The sequence below is a fragment of the Perca fluviatilis genome, chromosome 17, assembly GCF_010015445.1.
Source record: "Perca fluviatilis chromosome 17, GENO_Pfluv_1.0, whole genome shotgun sequence".
NCBI lineage: Eukaryota > Metazoa > Chordata > Actinopteri > Perciformes > Percidae > Perca > Perca fluviatilis.
Window position 1 is genome coordinate 7,417,352 of NC_053128.1, and position 14,215 is coordinate 7,431,566.

General features: G+C 41.7%; 1 protein-coding gene across 3 annotated transcripts in view; it reads right to left on the reverse strand.

Moving 5' to 3' along the window:
- The window catches only part of vldlr (very low density lipoprotein receptor), a 69,008-nt gene that overhangs the window by 20,298 nt on the left and 34,495 nt on the right, over positions 1-14,215 (reverse strand). For all 3 annotated transcript variants that reach the window (XM_039779920.1, XM_039779922.1, XM_039779921.1), the window contains exons 5-13: positions 12,572-12,780; positions 9,345-9,507; positions 9,003-9,125; positions 8,194-8,316; positions 6,040-6,159; positions 4,712-4,837; positions 1,880-2,051; positions 471-695; positions 264-382 (exon numbers count right to left, since the gene is read on the reverse strand). In XM_039779920.1, coding sequence (XP_039635854.1) covers positions 264-382; positions 471-695; positions 1,880-2,051; positions 4,712-4,837; positions 6,040-6,159; positions 8,194-8,316; positions 9,003-9,125; positions 9,345-9,507; positions 12,572-12,780 — 1,380 coding nt within the window. The remainder of the gene's footprint in view (positions 1-263; positions 383-470; positions 696-1,879; positions 2,052-4,711; positions 4,838-6,039; positions 6,160-8,193; positions 8,317-9,002; positions 9,126-9,344; positions 9,508-12,571; positions 12,781-14,215) is intronic.

Sequence of the window (14,215 nt, forward strand, 5' to 3'; positions counted from 1 at the left end):
AAGGACAAATCAATGGCTTTTCTACGGTGTGGGGGATGCAAGCACAGGAAGAGAAAAGAGACCGAACAAAGGAGAGAATTTCATTATAAAATATGATCTGGTCAGGTGTTGAATAAAAAGAAAAAACTTTTATTTCAGGAACAGGCACAACATTTAATTGGCAGATTAAATGTAAACACCGCAACAAAATGTGTTTGTGTATAAGCTGAAAGACAAGAAGAAGGAAAAACTAACAGAGTGTGTGCGTGTGTGCGAGATCCTACCCAGGGAGATTCCATTAGGCCACTGGATATCCGTCGCCACTAGAACCTGTCTGTCCACTCCGTTCATACCAGATTTCTCAATCTTGGCTGGCTCGCCCCAGTCAGACCAGTACAGGAACCTACAGGACACACACACACACACACACACACATTGTCAGATGGAAATTAAAGGTTTTCACCTGAAATCAAAACGAGCTTTCCACCCACCCAGACAGCGGATCTACAGCGATGGATGCCGGTTCTTTGAGGCCTCTGTTGAACAGAACTTTCTGCTTGGTTCCGTTGAAGTTGGCTACAGAAATGGTTTTGGTGCCGAGATCAGACCAGTACAAGTGCTTATAGATCCAGTCCACGGCGATTCCCACAGGAGTCTGGATGTTGTCTATCACTTTGCTGTGGATGCCGACTTCCCCTCGTTTGTCCAGCACAGTGCTGAGGAGAAAAAAAGATTAAAAAAAGCGCAGACCATGTCACTAAAATTTTAGATTCATATCATCTATCAAGACCGACAAACATGAATCAGTTGAATCTTCACATGGCCACATTAGTTTAACTAACATTTTTTCAGAAAACAATGCAGGGCAAAGTCTTAACCAATCTTGCCTCAAAAAGTCTGATATGAAAAAAGTTGGATATGTCTAACTTTGCTATCACAACAGCAAACTCCTGTAAATCTCAGGCAAATATGGATGCCTTACTTCAGGCAAAGTTAGTGGTTCAGATAAATATACCCAGACTTTAGCTTAATGCTAACATTAAGGTTTAAACTCACTAACGTTTAAAACATTAGCATGCTAACATTTGCTAATCAGCACTAAACAGAGTCCAGCTGAGGACGATGGTAATTTCAGTTTTGCTGGTATTTGGCAATTTAAAATGACCCGATGATGGCACTAGATGAAAAGTCAGGGGGATTACCAAAGTGATTACAAATCCTCCTGAGGGGGCCACAGCTGCGTGTACCAAATTTCATGACAAGCTCTAAAATATGTTGAGACCTGCTGGTGGCATTACAGGAAATGTCAGGGGATCACCAAGGCCAGTAGGAATCTCTCTGCAGACAACGGATTTAAAAATAGCATCTTAATCCATCCAGTAGTTATTTCAGGCTGGACCAAATCGGTGGACCACCTGACCAACATTGCCATCCCGAGAGCCATGCCGCTAGCATGGCTAAAAATAAAATCAGGATTCATGCTGTGGGAAGCACGGGCATGTACTCAACATCATAGTGACCCGTCCAGAGAGTTTTTACTCTGAACTTAGCGATGCACTTTTCAACTAACAAAATTGACATCTGTGGAACCACACCACTAGTATGGCTACAAGACAGCTACATGGTTTTGTTTCAAGTTAAAAAAAGGGACGCCAAGGTTAGATGCACTTTGAAAGAATGATCACTGAGTTGTTTTGAAGTTGCTCAGGAGCTAACCGGTCTTTATACTGACAATTATGTGTCACTGCTTTCATGCAGCCACCATGTTTCTATCATGTTAGAAAACGTGAAAATCTACTTGAATGACAAAGTGGAATCGTCTGATTGAAATGTCAAATCAGAGGAGACTCCGTGTTAGTGGTGTTCCTTCACATGCTCCCGTGTGGTGTGTGTAATCTACCTATAAATGGCCCTCTGGCCCACGTCAGCCCAGAAGATCAGCTGCTGGTTAAAGTCGGCATCCAGAGCCACTGTGTTCCTCTGCTGCTCCACAATCTGAGTGTACTCCTTCCTCTCCAGACCCAGGCGACGGATGTCACGGCGGTTGGTGAAGATCAGGGAGGGCTCCTTACCTGAGGACAGGGAAGGCTTGGTTTATAGCTCACATCTTCACACTGTACATCAGGTTGCTCGGTTCCACCTGCTGATGCTGGACCATTTCAAAACTTAAAAAAAAAAGGTTTTATCAAATGGTCAACACTTTGTTAAAGAGAGTGGGCTCTTCTTTTTGAGTCTTTATGTCACTCAGAATCTGAACAGAGCAACCCAATGTCTGAATATTAATATAGTGTGATAGAAGAGGAATTATGTTGTAAATAAGTTTATAGGATTGGATCAAGGACAAATCAATAGGAAAAAAACAACTTTCAGGCTCAAGGATACAATGATGGTCTTTGTCAACTGGCAACACAATAAAGTCCTTTTACTGCAGAAACAATCAGACTGCATGTGATCACCAGACTAGAGAATGGCATCCCCACCTCGAGCCTCTGATATTTGAATGGTTATCATTTATTGATAACTTTAATGGATAGTTTAAGTTTTTTTTTTTTTTTTTTTTTATAAAACAAATTAAGATTCTTCTGGCATCTTTTGTTTTAACTTACCCAGCTCTAGCTGTACAAGTGTGACTTTCTGTTCACTTTACTTATGTACTTGCCCATGTTTACAAAGCTGCTTTTTATGATTGTATCCATTAATTCTCAGGTAAAAAACTGATTTCAGTGTCCATACGGACAGTGGTTCAACCTGCCAGGTAGGTTAAAAATAGCACTGAAATCAGAATTTTGGCAGATTCAGAAAAACTGGATTTTCATTTCAAGGAGCCTGTTTAAGTATTGAGCTGAAAGACGACCCACCACTATTTAAACTTTACTTCATCTCTGACCAGAGCTGTAATTTAATCTTAAAGGGGTGATAGAATGATTATATAGGGCACGTGTCAAACTCAAGCCCCGCCGGCCAAATCCGGCCCATCGCACAGTCTGATCCGGCCCGCATATCAATTTAGGTTCACAATATATTTTGGCCCACCTAGTCGTGCGCCAAACCAAAAACATGGGAAACTGTTTTTCAACTTGCAATTACACAACACTCAAAGCAGAATTTGGCAAATTTGCAGACTTTGAGACACAGAAATTCCCCCAGAACCAGAGAGTTTACATATTGAGGCTGTGAAAGAGCTTGTTGTGGGTCAGCTGTGTGGTAGCCTACTTAGAAAATGTAATCATTGTTTGGCTCGATTTGCCAAATTCCAGGACGACTTTGGAACTTTTTTGCTCACTTTTTCAGGGCTTTATGTGGACCAAACTGTAAGTGAGAAGACTATGATACATGCAATGATTGAGTCAAAGATATTTTACTTTTTCTATGAAATAAAAGCATGTCAATAAACTCTACATGTCTGGCCCTTTGTGAGATTCTCTTTTTCCAGTGTGGCCCTAAGTGAAGTTGAGTTTGACACCCCTGATATAGGGTATTTCACAGTGTTCCTTAAGGTCTCCTAATAGGGTATGTAACATTGGTTTGGCCCTTATGCATCCCTGTGTAATGGCTCTATTTGGAACGACCGCTTTTCTTCCAAATATGGTATGCTCATGAATATTTAGATGAGCTGCGCGCTGATTGGTCACACACACACACACACACACACACACACACACACACACACACACACACACACACACACACACACACACACACACACACACACACACACACACACACACACACACACACACACACACACACACACACACACTGAAGGGGAGAGGCCGACAGGGAAGGCAGCAAACCCGGCCAACTGCCGCCACCTGTCCCAGCAGATTGTGGCGCTCGTAAAGTCCGACATTGTCTTACCAAATTTGCAATTAGCCATCAACTTTCGTGAAACGGCCCATATTTGAGCTTTACATAGTTGATTTCTCGCATAAAAAAGTCTCAGAAGTGAATTTTGTAATGGAATAGCAGAGATCTGCACAACCTAGATTTAGAAGACTAACTGACCTCAGATCAGTTAGTGGACTACGTAAATTTTGGGGTGTTACAAAGATAGAAGGTAGTGCCAAATGAGGAGGAATTGAGAAGCTGACATCAACTTTTAGCAGAGGAAAGAGGTGTCAATGGGATTTTGAAGTTCTAGGAATGTCCTATTTACCCACCAAACTATCACAAGGTAAAATCGGTTTAACACAAACACAAACACCCCTTTAACACAAAAATAGACTTTGGGAGCTTGTGAGTCATGTAAATTAGCACAACAATTCTATGACAACCCATCATTTTCCAAGGCATTTTGGTTAATTGGGTCTTTTTCTACTACGTGTTCATGACTAGAAAGCTGCATTATACTGTACACTCAAATGCCCATTTAGAGAATTCACCCATCTATGCGGATTAATACAACAGCCAAGGTCAAAATGTTCAACCACTTTATATTTTATCTGCCCACATAAATGGGTGGACAAAATATTGGCGGCACCTCTCATTACAACACGCTACAATGCAACAGCCTTTTATCTCTAAATTCAGTCAAGCCAAACAGCCTGACAGTAGCCTGATGTGGTGTGGCTCACTGAGTTTTCTTGAGCAGAAATTAAGTATAAAAGCCTGAGACCTAAAGAAAAAAAAAGTAAACATTTGGTGCCGTTCAATACTTCCCCACTGTGAATCATAAAAGATGAGAGCTGTTACATTTCAGCGAGTTGCACTGTATTCCGGGCTGTTGACTCACCGACAGCCTTGCAGACGCCGGTGGTCGGATCCATCTGGTAGCCGTTGTGGCATTCACACTTGTACCCACCCTTCAGGTTGATGCAGATCTGACTGCAGATGCCGGGGTTCACACACTCATTGATGTCTGCACACAGAGAGACAGACGAAGAGAAGAGGGAGGGATGAGGAAGAGAACACAGGGGGAATACAGCTGGTATGGGACATGTTTAATTAACCAAGCCCGCTCAATGCTTCAATTTGGGTAATCAGATGTTTGCACACTGCTCTGCTACAAACACAAAATACACATTTTTATTTTTTTAAACAATTACTTTTCCCCGGATTGCTATTGCATGAGATTGTAAACCGATGTGAGTTTGGGATACACAAAGTGAAAATTATACCCAACTATAATTGCTGGGTGAGGTTTTGCCAGAATCCTCTTTAGCCAGATGCTCTCATCACAATCAAATGTAAATACACTGATTTTCAGGAGTTTGGTAGTTTTTACCTGGGAGTAGATTAAGCGCCTGTGCAACCAGTGGGGTGCATTCCAGATGGGATTATACACATTTCTCAATGTCCAAAGTGGTGCTTGAGGCCAAGATTGGCTCAATAATGAAACCGTGTCGGCTCAGTACCTCCCTAACATAACCAAGACGATTGCTACTTTTAGAAAAAAAATAAACACATCCAATCCCATTACACACTGAACCCTTTAGAGGCCAGAAGTACACAATAACAACACAGACCAGCCATAAGTCAAACATCTCCGAGTCACAACACCAGCCTACAGTATGTCTGACCTAGCCCGTTGGATTAGAGCTTTCTAAGAAAGACAAACGCAGTAACCCATCTTCAATCTCTCTCCAGTCTTGAGGTTTTATTTTCAAACCATCCAGGACAATAACCTGACAAGGACATTGCGATTTGAGATTCATGTTGAGCCCCATGATGAAACAATTGAGGCGTATGGCTGCCAAGAAACAAAAGTATGTCAGTGAACAACAATAAGTGGTGGGTTTATTTTGTCTCCTGAAAACAAGCCAGAGTCCTAAATATATGGTAATGTTGAAAATGCTGCCAATGTTTAGCTTACACTAAACTGACTAGACTGGGTTCACTGAATCACAGGTCTATGATCAAATAGACTTACAACCTGTAGGAAACTAAATGTAACTGGAAAAGACAAAGCTAATCAGTGTGTATTTACGATTGATGCCAGCTTAAACCTCAATGCTATTTAAAAAAAAAAAAAAAAAAGGGAGTGTTCTGACAATACAATAAAAAAAAATATTTACCAATGCAAATACTTCATCAAATGGCTCGAATGTAAAGGTCACCTACCTCCGCAGGTCTTGTGGTCTATGAGCTGAAGTCCCGGCGTGCAGTCACACTCGAAGCCGATCACCATGTCTTTGCAGATGTGAGAGCAGCCGCCGTTGTTCATGAGACACTCGTTTAGATCTGAAGCACATGAAGGAAACAGGGCTTTGTTGAAGCTATAAGAGCACAGTTCAATCATGCAAGCAAGGCACACAAACTGTAGATTCCAGTCTAAATAGTAATCCTGTCACACTCGCATCAGTTAACTGCTATAAAAAAAAGGCAACAGATTGTTGGTATCATCCAGGAATCGACCGTTTAGACAGGAAGCAACAAGAGAAAAACAAAGCTCACAGTCTGGACTGGCACTACTCAGGATGTTGTGGTTGAATATGCTTACTTTAACCATGAAATATAATTTTTTTTTAAATTTACATTTTGTAATGCTAGTTTGTGTGCCTGGTTAGGTCTGTAAGGTCAAAACAAAAACTAATTTTGACAACGTAGCAGTGAGTTCTTCGATTTCTTTACAAACTTCTACCATTTCTCTTGATGGCCATGTTCTTTGATAAAACCTGGGAAAAACACACGTTCCCTTCCCTCATTCAACAAAGCAGACAGTGCACCAATACTTCAAACAAGATGATCCAGCTCATTAACAACGGTACAACATTACACTTGAAAAAAGTTCTTTTATCTATTAAATTGACCATTAACATGATATGCCAATCTTTTTCTATGATTGAAGTGTAGTACAATTCAGACTCCGACTTTAGTATTCAGATTGTGGCGAGCATATTCACTTTTGCCGAGTTCTTTGATCCATGAAAGAGAATTATTTAGGAGGCACTATTCATTCGCTCACGCTGAAATGCAGGACTCATTAAAGCTGCACAAGGCAGGATTTCATACAAAAACCCACATATTATCAGCATAAATCAATGTGCAACAGAGAGGAACATCATGTAGTTTTACCGTGTTTGCCCAAATTAAAAGATTTTAGGTATGGACACTTTCCTGCCCACAGGAAAAGACATCTGAACTTACTGAAAAGCAATTTGTGACTGAGAGACCTGTCCAGTGAAATCTAAATGTTGGACCTTCTTTTATCGCTTTGGTTTGTGTAAAGCATGTAGAGAATCAGCATTCTGGGAACTCAAGTCCAAATATTTCTAGTTTCAAACACTTTCATGTCGCTGACATTGAAAGCTGCCAGCTGGGGAAGCTCTACAAGCCTTGATAAAAGTGACATTTGCAGATTACAGGAGACAAACACTGTGGGTTGATCACAGCTCGAACTACAAGATCATTCATATTTACGAAGATTCTAGTGCAAACGTAACATACAAAAATCAAACACGTTGATCAATCTACATTTGTTCTGCCACTCGGTTGGGAAGGCTGGGGAAATATTTTAATAATAATCTGTCAAGTGTCATCTAGTGTTTGGCTTTTCCTGTGAAGGCACACCACTCTGCATCTCTTCAGTCTCTTCTCCTTATTAATGTAGGCAGAAGGAAAATATCCTAAATAACTAAAATGTCAAGGGACAGTGTTCCTAAACCTATAACACTACTGTGACTACAAGACTCCAGGAAGCTGCAGACAGTCCCGACTGCAGGGAAGACCAGCTTTGGTTTTGCGTACATGAGTTATGTCTGCTGCTCCGATTCTGAGGCTGCAGCTCATCGTTTAAGTGAAAAGTTCGGTCAGATGAACTATCAGCTCATTTTTTACATAAATTTAACGTTCTATAAAAACATCTTTAACATTTACAAAAAACAGCTGAAAATAACTACATTTCGTCAAACTTGGGGAGACCTAGGCCGTATTCAGAACTGCCTACTACATACTACCAACGAACGCTGTATGCAGACAGACAGTCACTGATTGAGAAAATAAATTCTCCATTATGCATTGGGACCATCCAGGTATTTTGTATACAGTAGATTTTGTCTACATGCTACATTTGGGCCAAAACCACACATATTGCTAGTATAGCAGTAGTAATAAATAGTGTATTTATCACAGAACAGACAAAAATCTGTAGAACCTTGAAAATAAAAAAAAATAAATAAAAATAAAAAAAAATCGACAAATGTAGAGTGTTTCTGGCTTTAGACGAGCGTTAAATTTGATTTTTTGAAGAACTCGATTTTCTTATTCTCTACTTACTGCATTCCTTGATGGGTTCGTCGCTCCAGTCGGGACAGTCTCGGGCCTTGTTGCACACTTTGCTCATCTCGATACACTCCCCACTGCGACACTTGAACTTCTCTGGTCCGTTACACTGGGTCACTGTGGAGAGATTCACACAATTTTACACGTCCCGCTTACAGATTACACATTCTTTATTCCTTACACACAATCAAATTACATTAAAAGCTATCATGATGCTTCATTGCATATAGATTTAACTTCTCTTTTACAGTCCCCTGTATGTGTAACAGCCAAGCTAGTGGCCGCTCGCTGCGACCAGTCATATGCTAAACTAGGCACTTTCCTAATCGATCGTCCTACTCAATACAAAGACGTGTGTAGTATCGATCTTCTCATCACACTCAACTTTCTTGCAAATAGCCACAATTCCAAATTTGTTCAACTATTCCTTTAAGGTTGACATTAAGGAGTCACAACTTTTCAACTCCATATGAACTTCAGGAAGCGAGACTGCAGACCATCTACAGGCTTGAATGTGTGAGAAAATATTGGGTTTTGAGCTTCACCAACATGTTGAAGCTCTTCTCAGTCCTTCAAGATCATCTAATAAAAGTAGCTGACTTTTCAAACCGAATCGTGACAACAATCTCTTTCAGCAGTCTAAAATGAGAACGAGGAACAAACTTGTCACTCGTCAAAGTCAGTTTTATGCTACTGGAGCAAGAACTAATGAAAACAAGACAACCTTGAAAATTCCCTCAGGATAATAATAATAAAAAAAAAAAACAGTTATTTGTAAAGCTGCAAACACAAAGAGCACATACGGTTTTTGCAGTTGACTTCATCTGATCCATCGGCGCAGTCTCTGACGCCGTTACACTGTCTGCTGCCCAGGATACAGTTTCCATCTTCACATTTGAACTGATCCGGAACACACGAGCGTACAGCTACCAAGGACACACACACAAACCTGAGTTACACATGATTTGTGCCAATAACTGGCTCATTCACTTATTGGCAATCTTTAGTATATCCGTGAAAGGATAATAAACCCATTCAAATATAGTTACAAAATTTCAATCTGCCGTGGTACCAAAAATGAATGCTATTAGGACCTTAAAATGCTAAATCTTTTTATGTGTTGATGACAGCTGGTCAATACATACGACAGTTGGCTTCGTCGCTGCCGTCCTTGCAGTCTGGGTCGCCGTCACACCTCCACTTCTTGTGAATACACTCTCCTGAGCGACACTGCATCTCACTGGATGAACACTTGGCAGGCGGCGTCGGGTGACGGCCGCAACGAGACGGTGACTCATCGGACTGGTCCTGCAGTGGAAAGAGACGATAATTTGATCATGCATCGTCTGAAAAACTACAAGTAAGAGTTACCCCCTTTTATATGTATTGGTTTGGATGGGGGTACGGATGCCATTTTCTAATTTTTAAGAAAATATAGTCCTGTTATAGAGTTAGTAAGTTTTGCTCTGTGTTCACTCGCTGCTGTTCAAGTAGACCAGTTCAAGTAAAAAAAAAAAAAAAACTAATAGCATTTTTGAACACCAGAAGTGTGTGATGTTTAGCTCTGGTATGGCCCTCTGAGTGAAGAGAAATGTGTGGGACAGAACATAAACATACAGATACATAGTAAAGCTCATTATTTCCAAAAGGTGTTTACTTTGATTATACAAGAATCCGAGTTCACGAAGCGAGTTTGTTATTTTTATTTTGCCAGGCACAGTGACTTCCTGGAGTCACTGCACTGAGCCTAAAAAATAAAGAATTTAGGCAGGTGCACTTTATTACCTTCGGTCAGAGCCAGGCTTTGCTAAGCTAACTATCTGCTGGCTGTAGCTACACATTCACCATACAGACCTGAGAGTGGTATGCATCTTCTTGGCTCGCTTTTGGCATGAAAGCTAATTAGCATATTTCCAAAAACATCAAACCTTTCCTTTGTAAAACTGGCAATTTTCATATTTTTGGATGTTATGTCTGTTGGCTATAGCAACATTCTACTCACCATTTCCCTTGAAGACATTTGGGAAACAGACTCCAGCAAGAATGACTTTTATTAGGCAAGCTTCCTACAGCTTTACAAAAACTTTAGTTTTACAGATCTCATACACAGAAAGTAGTCCACAGGAGATTCCTGTAGCTGTTGTACCAAACTTCCCAGCAGCTGTAGAGTAATAAAGCCCAACCGGAGTCTATTTTAATTATCATATAGTGGCAGTTGTTGAAACTGCACAGTGTGTATTTTGCCTTTTTATTTTTGAAAATAGGACGTGCGCATATCCTAGCATTTGCGACTATTTCTCTAGCATACACACAAGCTAAGAAACCACAATCCAGCACGCATGCAATAATCCGACAAGTAAGTCAGCCAACATGTTGACCAGGAAGGGGATCTGCTGTGCTACAGTACCTAACTTCTGTGTTTACTTCTGCTCAAATTAAAGCGTTCAGAGAATTTCTGTTTTGTAAAGCTGTAGCAAGCAGGCTCTCCTTGCCCTGCTCAAATACATTCTTGCTTGACTCAGTTTCCCTAATGCCTACAAGGGAGGTGCTAAGCGGAATGTTATTCTGACCAAATCCAGGTCGACTAATATCAATATTGTCTTTACGACTATTCAAGGAGTTTACAATTCAATATTAGTCTCGTCCACAAGAGGGCAAAATTATTTATTGTTTTTGTATTATGAGAAGAGACCTCCAGTCAATTCTGCCTGCTAGCAAAGGACAGAAAAAGTGCTCATATTATGCTTTTTGGCTTTTTCTTTTTTTAGGGTTTCAGCCCTTGGTTGCATATTGTGGCACTGAGTGTTTTCCCCTCAGTTGGGCGTGGTTTTTAGAGCATGATGCAATGCACTCTGACACACCCACGTTGTTTGATCGACAGGTGATCGAGGGGGGGAGCAGAAAGGGCACAGCTTCAGGACTCTGCTCAGAGGTTTATCCTTTTAATTTGAATCAAAACTGAGCAATCAGACAGAATGGGATCAAGAGGAGCAGCAGGATGAGTTTCTCAAACTTTCATCATTTCAGAAGTCAGCGACTCATGCAGGAACAGATTATTGGAGTGTGAGAATGTGTGGGTTTGTGTGTGTCTGAAGCTCCATAAATGTTAACACTGACTCAGGACTGGCTGGGTGTGAGAGAGCAAGAGAGTGAATAACAATGACCTTCCCATTGAACACAGTACTTTATATATTTGTGGATGGAAGAGTTAGTATCGTTTTTTTTCCTTCATTTTGCTGCGAGGCCGTCAGAGTGATAACCACACAGCCAATTAGCAAGGAACAGGCAAATTGCCGACTCAGTGAACTTCTGCCATGTGAGGAAACGTGTTAGGAGTGTCAGAGAGAGAGAGAGAGAGAGAGAGAGAGAGAGAGAGAGAGAGAGAGAGAGAGAGAGAGAGAGAGAGAGAGAGAGATCAATAACCCCAGGGTGTTGTGAAAATTTAACTTGCAGAACCGGTGTGCATAATGTGTGTGCCCAGGGATATCATACTGGACATTTTATCATAGTAAGGAAAAATCAGCTTAGAAATGAAAAATGTTTGCGACAGAGTGGCAAATCTTTAGACCAGAAAGAGATTGTGAAACTTAACACATTGATTAAAGGCGCTGGTCCACCACATGACATACCCGTAGGCCTGTTGTCACTAGTCGCTTTTTTGAACCCGCCCCACTGCGTTTTTTTGTGCAAGCATGATCGTTTGAAAGACACACGCATGCACACAGGTCTCTCAATTTATAGTTGGCAGGCACATAAATTAAACTCTAGAAACTCATTACATGAAAGACAACAAGAGAAGAAGCAGGTCGATGCTGAAGAAGTGTAGTACAAAGTAGAGAGGTGGCGGATCGGGACAGTGAATTTAATTCCGTAATTCCCAACATTTGGGCAATTTTAAAACGTGCGCTAATGAGAATGACGCCAGTCCAATCTGGTCACAGGCCAGGTTTACTGAGGTTTTAATTTGAAGAGGTGCAGTATTTTGAATTGCAGCAATCCATATCTACCATGCATTATGCAGCAGAGGAGTGGACTTATGCTCCTTTCCATGGCTCAGTGACATCCACTCCCACATCTTGCCATGCCACTCCAATCCAATCAGTGGTTACAGTCAACCATCCAATCAGGATTGTCAGACTTTCTCTGTCCAAATATGCTGCCATTAATAACTGCATGATTCAAAAGGGCATTCAAAAAGGGCATGACTAGAATTCATAAGGACAATTATCCAGGCCAGGTAAAAATGACTTGCCAAACTCCTGCTAAGTCACAGTCTTCTGATGGTGCAGGAATAAAAATCTCTCCAAATTATTTGTCCACAACTTGCAATCAGAATCTGTGCGTATGTGGCATTGTATTGCGTTCATCTTACCTGGCAGTCAACGTCGTCATCACACACCCAGCTGGCCGGGATGCACGATGAGTTTCCACACTGGAACTCACTGGGGCCGCAGGAGGACGGCGCACACTCCACCTCATCGGAACCGTCGCCACAGTCGTCCTCGCCATTACACACAAAGTTCCGGGAGATGCAGCGGCCACTGGCGCATGTGAACTCATTTGGAGCACAGGTGATGTTACCTGGAGGCAGTTGGGGGGGGGGGGGCAGGAAGCAAATAGGAGAGCACTGTGAGGATTAACAGCTCAGTCGCTAAAAGCAACTTGATTACGTGTGCCTCAAGCGTTTTTTCACAAGATTCAAGATCTAAAAGTCCAAATCAGGCTAACTATATTTAAAGGGGTGATAGAATGCAAAACCGATTTTACCCTGTCATAGTTGAATAACAAAAGTTCAGTGGGTAAATAGGACATACATAGAAGCTCAAAATCCCATTGACACCCCTTTACTATGAAAATCTCATATTTTGAAACTGCCGCTGAAAACTGGCGAATCTCAACAAAGCTGGAAGTTGACGTCAACCTCCCAAAAACCGGAACCTTTGTCAGCCCATGGGTGTATTAAGAGAACGGTCACGCCCCAACATTTACATAGGCTACACAACTGACCTGAGATCAGGTAGTCTTCTGAATCTAGCTAGGTCACGCAGATCTCTATTCCATTACAAAATTCACTTCTGAAACTTTTTTTTATGCGAGAAATCAACTATGTAAGGCTCAAATATGGGCCGCTTTACGAAAATGGATGGCTAATTGCAAATTTTGTCCGACTGTGTGTCGGAGTTCAGCGCCGGTGCTGCCTGTGTAGCTGCCTCGCCGCCCGGCCTGCCTTCCTTCACAGGCCCTGGCCTGCTGCGAGGTACTTGGAGCTACGTCACGACTGGCAGCCCACAGCACTCCATAACTGCGCAAAGTCACCGTCTCTTGGGCTAATGACAACCAAATGCCCCTGCCCTGACAGAGCTCCAGGGCCTGCAACTCCCCTCTTCCTGCTAGCTAAATGCCCGGTGTATGTGAGTGAGAGCTCGGTCAGCGAGCTTGTTACGCCAGCAATCTCTTACCACAGGTTTCAGTTAATCTTTTAATGTGTGTAATTATAATGTGTTGAGTTACTTATACAAACGATTGGGGAAATAAATGCCGCTTGTCCGCGAGTCTCATTGTAGCTCTATCAATGAGAGCTAGCTAGCCTCTTAGACTTCCTCTGAAATTCACAAATATTCATTAACTTGAAATCGGACACAGTTGTTAGCTTTATAAGATGTTTAGCTAGATGTTGTATACGTGGCGTGACGAAATTCAAACTGTAAATATACTCTAATTACAACCAAAAATGAAGCTAACTATCCGTGATTTGTAGCTACAAATCTACATCCAGCCGCAGGCTCTATCAATGGGACTCGCGGACAAGCGGCATTTATTTCCCCAATCGTTTGTTTAAATAACTCAACATATTATAATTACACAGATTAAAAGATTAACTGAAACCTGTGGTAAGAGATTGCTGGCGTAACAAGCTCGCTGACCGCGCTCTCACTCACATACACCGGGCATTTAGCTAGCAGGAAGAGGGGAGTTGCAGGCCCTGGAGCTCTGTCAGGGCAGGGGCATTTGGTTG